Source organism: Xenopus tropicalis, chromosome 8 (assembly GCF_000004195.4).
Source record: "Xenopus tropicalis strain Nigerian chromosome 8, UCB_Xtro_10.0, whole genome shotgun sequence".
Classification (NCBI taxonomy): domain Eukaryota; kingdom Metazoa; phylum Chordata; class Amphibia; order Anura; family Pipidae; genus Xenopus; species Xenopus tropicalis.
In genome coordinates, this window is record NC_030684.2 from 95,228,228 (window position 1) to 95,243,749 (window position 15,522).

At 36.9% G+C, this 15,522-nt stretch overlaps 1 protein-coding gene across 1 annotated transcript; it reads right to left on the reverse strand.

Annotated features, from left to right (window-relative positions):
* Positions 1–4,128: 4,128 nt before the first annotated feature.
* gmfb (glia maturation factor, beta) lies at positions 4,129–15,338 on the reverse strand. The gene is given in 7 exon segments (NM_001017002.2): positions 4,129–5,522; positions 5,883–5,956; positions 6,118–6,200; positions 6,696–6,745; positions 8,817–8,866; positions 10,853–10,949; positions 15,309–15,338. Coding segments are annotated over 7 exon segments (429 nt in total). The 5' UTR covers positions 15,312–15,338; the 3' UTR covers positions 4,129–5,450.
* Between the last annotated feature and the right edge of the window lie 184 nt (positions 15,339–15,522).

Below are 15,522 nucleotides of genomic sequence, written 5' to 3' on the forward strand. Positions count from 1 at the left end.
GCTAAAGTTGGGATGACATCCTTGAACAAAGAGCATACAATCTATTAGGAAAAGGAAACGGACAAAAACAAAAAATGATGGGAAACAAACACATAGGTCAAGGGTTTGTTAGCTAAATGCTTCCTCTAGAAAGTGATTAAGGAGTTTTAAGAAATGTGCTAGTTTGGGGGCTTTCCTGATGCCCACTTGTAGAGTATTCCAGGGGCGGGTTGCAATCAGGAAGAAAGCTTTTATGCGCAACGCAGATGCTTTGGTGAATTCTATGCTCAGTAGATTCTTCTGAACGCAAAGCCTGGGAGGAAGTATATGGGGTGATGAGAGTTTATATATAGAGAGGAGCAGAAAAATGCAGGACTCAAAAGGACAGGATAAGAATTTGGTACTTTACGTGCCATTTTACTGGGAGTCATGAGAGAGACTTTAGGGCCAAACCAAAGGTTCCACAGGGATGAAAAATTACCCCAGAAACAGTAGTACAATTTGCACCAAGGCATGGGCTGCAGAGAATTTACTGGCTGATACAATCAAACAAACCGAATATGTTCTTTTATGAGGAATACCCACTGTGGCTGCAAAAGAAAGGTTTACAACCCTAGCTGTAGCTCTGACATGTACCTATGCCGTATAACCCTGACTTAATGGCAATGGCAGAAAATGCACCAGAAAGACAACAAAACGGACATTAGTTTTAAGGGATTCAAACATAATTCTAGCTGTCTATAAATCATTTGATCATTGATATTTTCCTATTACTGTTCACAGGGAAATAACCACACAACACACTGAGTACATTTTGAAATTTTATTTCACCCAATGAAAACAATGCAGCAGTTATAGTTTTAAAAACAGTACAATCCTGTACAAACAGGAACGGATTAACATAAATGGATTGGCAATTTAATAGTGTGCTTTCATACAGAAGCTTTATTTGCATAAAAAGGCACAGGTATTCACAAATTAAGTCAGCAACTTGATAAGAGCATACTAAAAGTGTCCGACCTTAAAGGGGACCTGTCACCTTAAGAAATAATTCCAAATTGTTTTCTATTGTGTTTGTCAAGCAAAATAAACTTTACTTACACTATATAAATTATTTTAATCTTATTTTCTTCAGCCTTGGAATTCACAATTGCAGCAAGCAGGCAGGGGCCATTTTGTGGACACTGTTATCAAAGCAGGCATTGCATCCTGCCAAAATCTTGTTTCTGTGCCAGTTTGGGGGGACCTAATGCCCATGTCCATCCACTGGTTACACAATTAGATGGTGAGGAGGGAGGGGGAATGTGAGGAGTGCAGCAACACCTAAAAGCTCTGAATTTTAAGTGAAAGTAACTGTCTGCCACACCTCTATGCCTAAGGCATATAGGCGGGGCAGGCAATATATGATTGACAGCTGGGATATTTAAATGCTTTTATAATGGGTATAGATGTGGTAATAAAAATTTGATTTGGGGTTACATGTTTACTTTGAAAAGGACTTTTATTATACAGCTTTTTATGGCTGGGTGACAGGTCCACTTTAAAGGAAAAATATTTTCGTCATTTGTCAAGGATAAGTATTATTTGAGAATAAACATTATTTTGTTGTAAAATGAGCATTTTGAATTTCTTATTAAGCACTAACTTTGGCACAGACACTGCATACTTAAGTGCAGGAAGCTTGTCAGATTGGCCACAGTGGGAGCAGGCCTCCTCCAACAATGTGCCCTCTGTTAAAACAATTATCTGAGTTACAGGTTAGGTGAGGCTACATTTTCTCCACAGAGATGCCTCCTGCATTTCATGATGTTTGGGTGAAATGGAACACATTGGGAATGCTCCCTTTCCCTCACCCATATCTTAAAATGCAAGTTACCTCTAACAAAAGCTCCCAATTTATGTTAACCTTTATATTTCTACATATGTGATGTGCTGGGAGCTGCTGTATCTAAAACTGACTGCCCAGCTTTTTATACATATAACAAAACAAAACAAGACTTTTATTGGAAAAATAAGCTCAGCATTCTGCTAACAGATTTACATAGCAAGTAAACTTATACCAGGCATGCAAATGTTTCTTTTTTCTGGAATGAAACAACCATAAGGTAAATGCCCTCAATTAACCTCAGAAAAATATTGCTTGATCCTGTATCTGCCAACAGCTACACCCTTCCATACCGTGATTTGATCACTTTGATGCGAGAAGTCAGACCTGCCGCCCTCAGGCAGTTGCAGACTACAGTTTAGCATACTGCTTAGTTGCTGGAGTGAAGAAACAGCAAATCGATACACTGATGCACATTTTCAAACCACAAAAGCTGTATAAGGAATGTGTGGAAAAAAACAGATCAGAATTGCCAACATGCAATAAGAAACAACTATTAAAGTAGTTGAGATGAACAAATTTCCAGCTTCCTCGTGGATTTTATCTAAGGCCAAACTCTAGCTGGCCAGCTCCAGTTTATGAAATGTCATGTTTATACTTTGTTTCCAAACAATCTGAATGGAATGTACAATTCCACCACAATGCTGAATTAACATTATTAACAACCAAATGCATTTGTAATGCTCCATAGAAGTTTAACCTAACGTTACAACGAATACATTACAGTATGTTGTGTTTAATGAAGCCAAGAGTTTTAAACAACTTACACCAAGCAACTCATTCATGGGCAGCCATGTACCTCTGGGATTAGCTCACATAACAAATTGATTCCTTTCTGAAATTTCCAGTGCGGCTGTAAGTGATAAGCTACACATAGATATATGAAAAATTGGAATAGCACCTACATGGGTTGCTCACCATCCAAAACTGGTTTATCAGGACCCTTTTTAAAATTAGCCAACTTACCTTCAGAACAAAAGCAGAACAACCTTCAATAATCACGTGGCCACAATACTACTTAGTTAGCAGGGCCCTCTCCGACAAGGGGCCCCAATTATTAGCCCACCAGTCACCTGGGTTCCCTAGGAGTTAAGCCCTAGCAGCAAATAGAATAGAACTCAACGGGAAAAAATGCTGTCCAAATGAATCACAAATGGAAACAACCCTGGATAAGCTCAGTCCACAACCAATTATCCCAAAATCCCATTCTTGATCCACCAAAATGCTGGCAACTCCACAACCTAAATATAACTTGGGGACGTCCTTTGGCATGGGGCCCCTGACTGGAATACCTCCTGTAAACCTGAATAAAAGTATGAAAAAATTGACAACATTTGGGCTTTGTCATTAATGATTCCTTTAGATCGGCTCACACACAATTTAAATACATGTAAGCCAGCAGCATTTCTACAGCTTCTTTAAAATGGAAATCTAAATGATTCACATGTTCGATAAAGGCCCAGAGCAAAGCCTCAAAATGACTAAGAGGGGTTAGCTAGAACGGCAGAATCAATAACAGCCCTATCTATGCTTCGTAAACCAAAAATTGAAATAAAGAGTAATACCAACAAATGAAATTGTTTTAAGTAATGAAAATATAATAATTTTGTCCTACACTGCTAAAAATTGTAGGTTAACTTCAGAAACACAACTATAGTTTAAGTAAATAAGATGCCGTGTAGCCATGGGGACAGCCATTCAAGCTAAAATAGGAGAAAAGGCACAGGCTACACAGCAGATAAGATGTATAGAGTACAATGGGTTTAGTTCTTACACAGGTCATATCGCATTTATGATTCTCTAAAAGTACTATATAACTCATATAAAAATGGACATTTGATGCTAAGAAATTGTTTCTTTGTAGGTTCTGGATCAATAGATACAACCTACGTGAAAATAACTTTTTTCACTTTTTGACGTTATTAGACCTTTATGGTATTTGTCGTCTTCTTAGTCACTTCAGGAAAATGGAATTTATGTCCTCTATTCAAAACATTTTGTATGCCATGGATATATAGTTACAAAACAACTGGTGGGCTGCAAGCTGGACCCTTGTTTTTCACTCTCCCAAAAAGTAACTGGAAAAACACATCCTCAAATTGAGACTGCAGATAATGACTTGCACTGCATAACAGACTGTTATTGACCCATATCAAGAAGTCATAAGCTGGGATGGTGTATTACTCCAGACCAGGAATCATTTTAGTTGCATCAATATTAATTATGGAGAAATGTTAGGAAAATAAAAGTGCAAACTGTACATGTTTTAACAATTTGTATTATGTATCAAATTTCTACATCATAAGACCAACAGTAAAACGCCAAATGAATTTAAAGGAAAAGGAAAGGTAAACACACTGTGGGCTAAAGAAATTGTCACAGGGAAACTTTTTTTTTACACAATGTATCAAGTAAATAGCATTCCTCTAGCAGAATTCTGCATTCACATCCATTTTTCAAAAGAGCAAACAGATTTTTTATATTCAATTTTGAAATTTGACATGGGGCTAGACATGTTTCCCAGGTGCCCTCAGCCATATGATTTGTGCTCTGATAAACTTCAGTCACTCTTTACTGCTGCACAGCAAGTTGGAGTAATATCAACCCCCTCCCTTTACCCCTCAGCAGAACAATGGGCAGGTAACAAGTTAACAGCTCTGATACCTGCATTGATAAAAATGCTCCCATGCCCCACCTAGTGTTAGATTTTAAATGGTAGAATCAATTATTTGCAATGTACAGTGTAATTTAGTAATAAAAAACACACTACACCATACAAAATCATGGAAGAATCCTTATTAAGCACCCCCCCCATGATTCTAGTTGCTTGCCTTTTGCCCAAGCTGGTGCCCCTCTTCTTCAAAAAATGCACCAGCCTGGCATACTTGGGGAGTTCTGTAATAAATATGCAATTGTCTTAAACAGACAAAGCATGCCCAGAGGTGTGATTTTCAGCAACCAGTACCCACACTTTTTTTTTTTTTTTTAAATGACCACCAGACAGGGTAAAAGGTAAGCAACTAGAATAACTGAAGGTGTACCACCAAAATTTTAAAAATTTTACCCATCCTTGTCCTTTAATCCCTTTGTGACGGCCATATATGCCGGGAAAGTGCTATAAGATTATGTACATTTTGCATACAGCACAAAAATGACACATTGTCACAAAGTCATTAAGATTGTTCCCTACAAAATAATCCACTAAAAATAAGATTACATTGCAATGTTCATTATTCTGAGAACACAGCATTACAAAAACATTAGTGTTCATAGTATGGAATACATTTTTTTTTAATAGAATTGTTTTAGTAAAGCAGTAAACATGTTCCAGTGATTTCAGATATATAAATACTATATAGCACACTGCTGCTAGAGAAGCTGCAGCACATGTACAAATAACTCAAAGGATTAATTCCCAAGTGATATTAAGGTCTTACAATATTTTGAAAACCAGTGGGTTCCACATATCATTTTACCAACTTATTTTTGGTTTTAGAAAATCTTCCTGGAATGCAGATATCTTGTGTAAAAGTGAACTGAAAGTACAAAGTGAACACTTCAAGCTCTTTAACATAGAAAATACAAGTTAATGGAAAAAGCCAAGTTTCTCAGTCAGCCATTCTTCAGTGAGGTCTTCAGTGTTCCTGATCTCAAAAACCTAAGAAAATTCAGAATGTAGAGATTGAGTTAAAACATAAATGGACATAGTTATTTAACCACCATATAATAATGTGTCTTATTATAAATAGTGCACATGTATATGCACTATTTACACAATTTTTATACATAAAAGCTTTATTTAAAATTAAATATATCATTTTATTCATCCCTCTTTAATGTCATCCTTAAAATTATAAGGATTTAATCATGCAAGAATGTCTGCTCAGAACACCTAGAGCAACTGTAATTTCATGAACAAACCACAAAATACTGCCTCTTCAACAAGCACCTCTTTTTAACAATAAAAAATGTTATCTATGTATGGTTTTGTATGACTTTTTTTTAATAAGAAAATCACCTTTGTGAGTTCAGCCGTCTGAACTAGCTTATTTTTGCTTCCTGCATACATCATCTGTTGTTCTGGTTTACATCCTGTGTTGACAAACCAAAAATAAGTTAGCTTACATCTAGTAGCACAACGTTCTGTTAAAACTGATAAATGACCAATCTCTTTATTCAATACATTAGTCATGTATTTTACTTTACTTTCTTGCACCAAGTACAAGATACGGCACAGCAAGTAACACACTTACCTAAGGGGCTGGAGAATATAAAGCACAAGGGATAAGAAACTCTGCCATCGTCATGTTGATACTTGTAACTGTATACTATAAATGTTTAACCCAGTTAAGGCAAATAATATTCTGACTCCAAGCTGTTCATCATAGGTGTGTAGATTAAAATGCCATAAACGACACTTTCTGCATTGCTGCCACAGGAAAATTAGATAAAACAATCAGTGGATAATAAAACAAATTGACATATAAGCAAAACAACAAACACCAGAAAGTATCTCACAACAAAACTCCAAAGCTGCCAAGTTCTCTGCTAATTTTAACGCTAAATACTTAACTGAAGAAGAATGAATAAATTAATGTTGTTCTACCATGTACCATTCCAAAACACATTATTAAAAATATTCAATTTGCCATTGAAAGCATTATTGGTTACCTAATCACTAAATTACTGCTGTGCCTTTGAAACTATTGAGCATTAGTCATCTATCTTCCAGCCAAAACCCCCAAATAAAAACATGGAAACCTAGTTAGTTTCATTCTCACCCTAAATTGCATCTCAGAATCAAATAGAGGTTAACAAAATAAAAGGATATCTCGGCTGCCTCTCAGGAAGTTCATCTTTCAGTTCATCGGGGGATATACCCTAAAGAAAAAGTAACAATTTAAGAAGTTTTCTAATTCAGTAAAAGTAAAAAATGGCTACATCACAAAGCACCATAGGAGGATGACAAAGATAGAGAATACTGAAACATTTCTAAAAACCGTTAATATTTGAAATGTCTATGGGGCACATTTACTAAGCATTTTTTTTGTACTTCTAGATATTTTCAAGATTTACTAATGGGTTTTTGCCAGCACTCAAGTATTCCAATATTGTTTCTCGAAAAAGAGTTTTTCCGAAAAGAATGTAAAAATCACAAATTATGGGAGCTTTTTTGGCAGGTATGATCTGGCAGGTATGATCTGTCGAGTACCATTGAGTTCTATGGAGGCTTTTTCAGCCTGTCCTTGACACATTTTCAAGGGGAAGTTAATCCCATCATTGTTTTCTATTTCACTCAGTTTCAAGGGGAAATTAATTACATCATTGTTTTCTATTTCACTCAGTTTCAAGGTGAAATTAATCCCATCATTGTTTTCTATTTCACACAGTTTTATGGGGAAGTTAATCCCATTATTGGTATTTCATCCAGTTTCAAAGGGAAGTTAATCCCATTATTGTTTTCTATTTTACCCAGTTTCAAGTGAAACTTAAACACATTATTGTTTTCCAAGAATAAGTGCCAATGCTCCTAAAATGGCTGCTGGAGCAATTCCTTTTTTGAAAAAATAAAGAGGATTCATGGAAACAAACATCACTTAAACGCAAATTTTTCGAGTTTTAACAATACGTTTGGCTCAAAAAAATTGTGACTTTTGAACGTAAACTCAAAATTTTCGTACAACGGATAACAGCATTATCGTGACATTTTACAAATACAACAATGATCGAGTTTAATTCAAATATTTACCATTTCGAGTTTATATCAGCCAGAAAAATAAACAAATTTTAGTAAATCAGCACATTACTGTTGCCTATAAAAAAGGAGTAGCATTTGAGTAGCAATTTGAGGTTATGGCTATCCTGGGGAATTGGGGTTACCTTATTGCAGGAATTAAACTCTAATAGTATTATATCAGTATGCCCTATTATTGCAGCAGCTGGTCACTAACGTTGTTTAAATTATATTTTCATAAATGTTAATGATTGCACTGAAATATTCAACGCAATGGAGCCTAGCCCTTCCCTGCTTTTTCTCTCTCTTTTTTGTTCCTTTAATCCCATCATATAGCAAAGCTACCTTATTCTTACCAGACCTTAGATCTACCTTACTGCTACGGTGTGTTAAAATGTATATCTCATTACAAAGTGGAGCATCACTTTATACAGATTACTTTAAAAAACACCTATAACTTTGGTTACCTCAAAGGTTTAATATTCCGAGACCTTATTGTTTTTTTGTCTCGTATGGATGCTTATGGTTTTTAAATGTTTTACTTGTTTGAACCACCTCCTCCCCACAATGCAGTACTACACTGTTCTAAACTGTAATGTACCCTTCCTCTGCCTTCCTGAAGCCTCCGGTCTATCTTCAAAGTTCTCAAAGCAACAAATAAAACCATTCACTATGTGAGATTTTTTCACTATGTAATTACTACAGTTACTACAGTCCCCTTTTTGACACAAGCTTGTTTCTGAAAAAATACCATAATCATCTGCCTCTGACTTGTAGGAACCATTTCACCACCCTCCTTAGGCCCACAGTCATCAATCCCTGCCTCATCGTGTTCCATTATAAAATTTAACATTTTAGTGTCCACATGGGTAAAGCTGTATGTTTTGGTCCCACCTGGGACCTTTATCAAGGTACTTGATAAAGCCCCAGGAGGGACCGAAACGTTGGAACGCACAGTGAATGAATAAATAGAAGAGTTGCTGTGAAATGGTGTGCTGGTCTTGTTTATAGGTATTTACATATTTGGACTTCAACACCCATCTGTTAAACTGGTTTAACTGGTTCGGACACACAGCATATATATTATATATAATATATATATTACTTTATCACTTTATTGGAGTCCAGGACAGAGCAGTACAGCATGCTTTTACTTCAAACTAACATGTTTTACAGAATGAAGAAATGAAACAGCAAACTAACAGAATTTTAACGCACCTCATGTTCCTCCTCCAGAACCACTAATCGCCGATCTTTGTCTATTTTCACTGTATAAAATAAAAAATGTAGTGGATTAGAAAACAGGGTCTATAAACCACAGACATGAAATATAAAGCTGCCATTTACACAGACAATATTTTTGCCTTGTATATAAAACAAGCTCAGTCAGTTAAATGTTTTTAAGAAACTTGACTGTTAGATATTAAAAAATGTGTAGATTATTTGGGCATGTACCCAGTGCTGCCATGTGATGTGTCTTTACCAGTTAGTCTCAAAAAAAAAGGACAGAAATATAATTGGTAAACAATATAGGATTAAATTGGAATTAAAATTAATTGATAGATCAGCATGAGAAAGTAAATGTAGAAATACATGTAAACAGAATTCATCGATAGATCCACACAAGAGTATAAAAATATAAAATAAGCATGCAAATAGATAACATAATGGATTAAATATTTGAACTAAAAACTTCCCAATTACAAATAAAAAGAACATCAATTAAGTAGAGGTTTAAATGAGTAAAGGCTATAAATCAAATAGGTGTATTAAAAGCAGAAGATTTAATAAAGGTCTTTACCCGATGTTAAAAACTGTAAATAAGAATATTAATTAAAAATGTTGAGTGTTATAACTATGATTATCATGGGTTAAAAGTAGAGAGTTTGATGACAGGCTAAACAATTGTAAGCTAATAGATATGGTAAAGAATTAGGAATAAAAAATATTTTCTATTGTACAGAGCTATAGATACAACAGGTCCAATAGGACAATAAGTAAATAAACAGCATTACTGGTACCAACCCACTGAATGCCACAGTAGTCAGAAATATTTAAATTGAAGGGGAAAGTGCGAGTGATATGCCCCGAGGAAGTCACAAGAGTTGTCAAAAAATGCTGTGCAAAATAGGTGAGCAAAGTTGATTATGTTGGAGACATACCTCTTGTGGAGGATTGCTTACAAATGTGCACTTGAATGTGGCGCCAATTTAACTAGGTCAGGGTTAGTAGTTTGGCAGCACAAAAAGAGCCAGGGAGAATTTTAGTGCACCGAAAGGTGCAATACAAATAGGCATCTTTTAATATCACTTGCAAGTAGTAAGACAGAATTATCAATGTAAGAAATTTAATGCAATTAGAGTATTAGAGAGAATTACAGCAGCAAAAATTTGAATTTTTGGGATTTGTGAAGTGCAAAAAAACTACAAAATTCAAATTTAACCCTTTCCGAATGCTAATTTGGCTAATTTAGATGCGGTTCGGCCGGGACCGTGGATTCGTCCGAAACTGAATCCATCAAAAAAAAGGCTTGATTCGGCCCGAACCCCGAACCGAATCCGGGATTCAGTGCATCCCTAATAAATAAACTCACATTCTAAATTTGGGTTTTTTTTTTTTAATTTAAACAAAAAAACATAAAAATTTGATTTGATAAATTTTTCTTAGTATATAATCGGGGAAGTCTAAAAAAGCCTGTGATATAAATTTCATCACACAGAATATTTTTATACCCTAACACTATAGGACAGTTGTCATTTCGATGTTTTTAATTTTCCCCTTAATAAGGAAATCTTTTAAATAATGCATTAAAAGTTATATTTTAAACAGGATTGATGTACCAAGTAATCTTTTTAAACCTGTAACCGTTAATTTACTTTAAAATAGTTGTATGTGGTGTGTTCCGGTAGCTTTTACCACCTCTTTGCTGTATGTTGAGTAGAGAAATATGTATATAGTGGTGATTACAATGCTGCCACAGTCAATTTCAGGCACCTACAGTCATGTAAAAAAGTAAGTACACACAAAGGCAATTTTTAACATACAGATTTAATATTTATTTCAACAATACTGATAAATAAATGTGATTTATAAATATCATGCACCATTTATACTGTACAATTTAAACAAACAAATGCATGTCAAAAGTTTTAATCACACCCCTACATTTATCAGTGGACTGGCATATTACAACTAATGTTTGTGTAGACATCAATATACAGTAGAAGATTAACAGAAAAAAAAGATAATCTTACTAATAATAGCAGCATTGTTGGTTTCTTTCCGAAAGCGAAACTTTTTTAACTTTTCAACAAGTTCTGCATCCACATCACAAACAACTAGTGACTCACTCTGCAAATGTAGAAAAGGAAGAAATAAAGAGGTGAAAGCACTGTTCGGGCGAATGCCACACTGGCGTATATTTTCGGAAAGCGGAAAAACACTTTCCAAAAATATCACCATACGCTCCTACCTGTGCCTGCACCCGAATGAATGAAATACGCTCGGGTGCAAGCACATGTAGCCAATATGCGCCGAAGATGTGAAGTCTCATGTTTTTTAGCGGATATCAACTACATGTGCCTGCACCCAAGCGTATTCCATTCATTCGGGTGCAAGCACAAGGTAGGTAAGAACTACAGTAGCAGGGCGTATTCTCGGCAAGCGGTTTTCGGCTTGCCGAGAATACGCCCGTGTGACATTAGCCTTACATAGAAAATAATTCACTCTACCATTTAAAATGTTATTTTTGAACCAACAATGCAGGATTCTACTGGAGAAGCTCTAATAACTAATGTTTTTTAAAAAAACAAACATGTTTTTGTGCGACAGTATTCCTTTAAACTCCAAGCTAATTGGCAGGAGAGCAAATTAAGTTTTCATTCCCACAGCCAGAACTTTGCAATATATTTCAGTTTAAGCCACATCAGTATTCCCTTAGGCCACAAGGCTACGTTTTAAAACTTTGTCTTTAATATCAGAATGCACCCCAAACCTCAACTTATCAAATAGTGTTAAGTGCTTATTTTGCTCAAGCATTGGGTGGATTTTTGTGATGTGCGGGTTGAGTTTTTCCTGATCTGCACATCACCCTAAATCCACAAAACCTTAACCAGCAACTAACCTGCAAAATGTTGCCATTGTAGGACCAGTTACCCAACTTGTACCTCTGGCTTTCCACTGCATAGCCTACCTCTGCGCACAACTTCGGTTAAAAGACAGGAAATCTTTGGGATCAGAAAAAAAGTTTTCTTCCCCAGTCTGACCCACACACAACCCAAACCCGCAACGGTCATCCAAATTTCAACCCGAACCAGCCTGACCTCCAGGTAAACCCACAGATTCCGTGAGTTTAAGGTCATCCCACATTTCACTAGTGGACTTATTGAAAAATAAATGCTTTATAAGTATTTCATGCTGAACAAAATAAGGTTACACCCATGTCGGAAAGGAATTCTTATTTCCAAATGTAAGTCAAGCAAACATTTCACCAATTTAATGGCAAACTAGGGGGCTGATTTACTAAGACACGAATTCGAATTGGAAAAATTCCGATTGGAAAATGAACATTTTGCGACTTTTTCGTATTTTTTTGCGATTTTTTGGCGCCTTTACGACTTTTCGGAAATTGTCGCAACTTCATCGTTACCAATACGATTTTCGCGAAAAAACGCGAGTTTTTCGTAGCCATTACGATTTGCTCGTATCTTGTCGCGACTTTTTCGTATTGAGCGCTCGTAAGCGGCGGGCGAAACTTTCAGACTTAGCATGATTTTGGAAGCCTCCCATAGGACTCAATGGCACCCTGCAGCTCCAACCTGGCCCAAGAAAAGTCACCATACTGAAGCTTGAATGAATCCGAACGCTACGAAAAAATCGCAACATTTTGCGCAACTTTCGGAATGGCTACGAAAAAGGCGCGACTTTTCGCGCAAGTTTTAACACTACGAAAAAATCGCTAGATTTTGCGCAACATTCGGAATGGCGACGAAAAAGTCGCAATAATTTTCAGAAAAATCACCAAATACCGATCATTACGAAAAAAACGCAATCGGACGCATTCGGCCCGTTCGAGGGTAAGTAAATGTGCCCCTAAGAGTACTGGTTTAAAAAAAAAAAAAAAAAAACAGCAGCTTCTATTTCTACAAATGAAAATAGTAATTTAAAAAGGAATTATGTTCAAATCTAAAAGAAGGAAGGTCAGTTAGGGCAGTAAAGCTTGACATTTGGGCAATTTTAGGCCAGATATCAGTCATGTAGGCCCATTGGGGGTCCCCATACATGGGCAGATAAGCTGTCGAAGGACTCGAATCAGCTTTAGGGCAAAGATTAGTTGCCACAACTTTTAAAACTCAGACACTGCAATTTAACGCCAATAGATTAATATAAGTTGCCATGACTAATCATGCATCATTTTCAGCGCACCGATTGGTCGAGCATGGCCACCTTTACTCAAAAGGATGTGCAATTCGATACAATAGACAGATCAGTAATGAGTCCCAATTTGAAGATCTGTCAGCCAAAACTATTTTACAGTCTGTGTTCTTATGGGCTTTTTCAAGTAAGAATCCCTACATGGGCTGTGTAAATTTGTCAGCGTTACATAAATACCAGGAATTAAATAAAAAGCAATTGTGTGTGATTTTCACTCCCAACACTGGGTGGCAGCAGGGAGTGGCTGCTTGCCATAGACCAATTTTTTTCTGTACTAAGGGTGAAGACACACGGAGCTACTAGTAGCAGCTACTTGTCGTGGCTACTAAAATAGACAATGCTGATCATTTACTGATAATTGTCTCTACGTGTGTTTTAGCAGAGGCAATTCTCAGTATTGTCTATGGCAGGGGATTTTCTGGTGTTTAGTAGCTGTGACAAGTAGCTGCTACTAGTAGCTCCGTGTGTCTTCACCCTAAGGGTAAGAACACAGCATTTAGTGCCTCTCAAGTTCTTGCACAATTTATTAGGCAAAAGATTACCATACAGAAGTTGAAAATGATAGAAGCTGCAAGTAGCTGGTCCCTACTCTTGTACAAATGGTTCAGTTGTGTTTACTGCTGAAGTATAAACATGTGGCCACACACGTACCAATAAAATTGTACGTAACCTAGTTTTGTGCGATTTTGTGAGCTCAGACTTATCAACCCGATAATTTTCATACCATGATGGTCAGTCCTTTAGTTGATTGGGCAGGTTACAACATTTTGATCAGAAAAAAATCTGTAAATTTATTGTGTATCGTGCAATATCCTTGGGAGACTCAAAATGGAAGTCACTTTCTTACGACTGGTGTCTGCCAACTATTTTAAGTTCAGAATATCCTCCCATTTGTATTTTAAGGGTGTTATCCTACAGAATAAAATCTGAAAGTGTATGGCTCCCAGTATCCTTTGCAAGGAGTCTATGTAAAACAACTATGTAGATGGCTACAGTTTTTCTTAAAAAAAAAAAAAAAAAAAAAAAAAAGACGCAACATGGCCCTCCATTATTTGTTTTTTCAGAGCTCAAAGTAATTCAATGCCTTTAGTTGCTAATTATAACCGAGATAACTCTATGACATCTGGACATCTTGGAAGATAAAATATGTATGTATGTATGTATGTATGTATGTATGTATATCTTTATTTATAAAGCGCTACTTGTGTACGCAGCGCTGTACTGAATTATGTGTCTCTCTATCCAATGCATAGGAACCTGCATTCGTAGTTCCCCATACAACCTACACAGAAATGAATGTGCATTATATTATTACACCGATTTTAAAGTTTTGAAGGATATTGTAAATATATCCTTTCATCCAGACTGAAAGCTCTAAGACAGTGATCCCCAACCAGTGGTTTGTGAGCAACATGTTGCTTAACAACCCCTAGGATGTTGCTCCCAGTGGCCTCAAAGTAGGTGCTCATTTTTGAATTCCTGGCTTGGCACAAGTTTTAGTTGCATAAAACCCAGTGTAAAGCCAAACAGAGCCTCCTGTAGGCTGCCAGTCCACATAGGGGCTACCAAATAGTCAATTGTAGTTCTTATTTGCACCCCCAGGAACTTTACCCATGCTCGTGTTGCTCCCCAACACTTTTTCCATTTAAATGTAGCTCACGTGTATAAAAGGTTGGGGATCCCCGCTCTAAGAAGTAAAAGCCTCACTCCAATATACTAATTCTTTGCATTTGCTTTGCCACAAAAGGGGGCCATTTACTACCAATAGGCCAATATGCCCAGACCGATCAAATCTAATGTATGACTGGCTGGTGTGGGTTACCAAAGTGACGCAAATTTGCTTAGCTTTTAAATGTATTAGTAGAGGTTGCAATCAAAATGTGTGTCATTGTGTGCCATAAACTTTTCTGTACTATTAGTTCTTTACTTTCTAGAGTACCCAATACACTCTGTCAGGCACATACAAGTGGGCACAGCCTATATTCCGTCATGTCATCAACCAAACTATATTTTTTTCACGTTTCCTTTATTAATAATAGATGTCATCCTCACAATCTCCCCTGAACACATATAGCTAGGCGTTGGACGTGACTTTTACTTAATGAGTCGCAATCAGGGCGCTGATGTTGCTCCCAACCCACAGTCAGACAAGCAGACTTTTGCAGCCCTCCGGCTATATTTCTTATTCCTATCAGGAATCTGGAAGTGGCAAAGAAAGGCGCCCGTCCTAATGACGGATGCAAGAAGTCGCTTACCTAGCAGCACTCACTAACTCACCATATCCGCACTCCTGTAGTGGCTAGCTTGCCTTCAAACCTCTGACTGGCCGCGCTAATGCCAATGCACCACCGCCCGGTTCTGAGCCGCAGAATATCACGTGAGAAGCACTGTATCCAATCAGCCCTCAGTACTACCGCATACGACGGAGCCAGTAACGTCACTCTAAAGGAGCCGCGCTTTGCGGCCATATTTGGCTATGGCAACTTTAGAG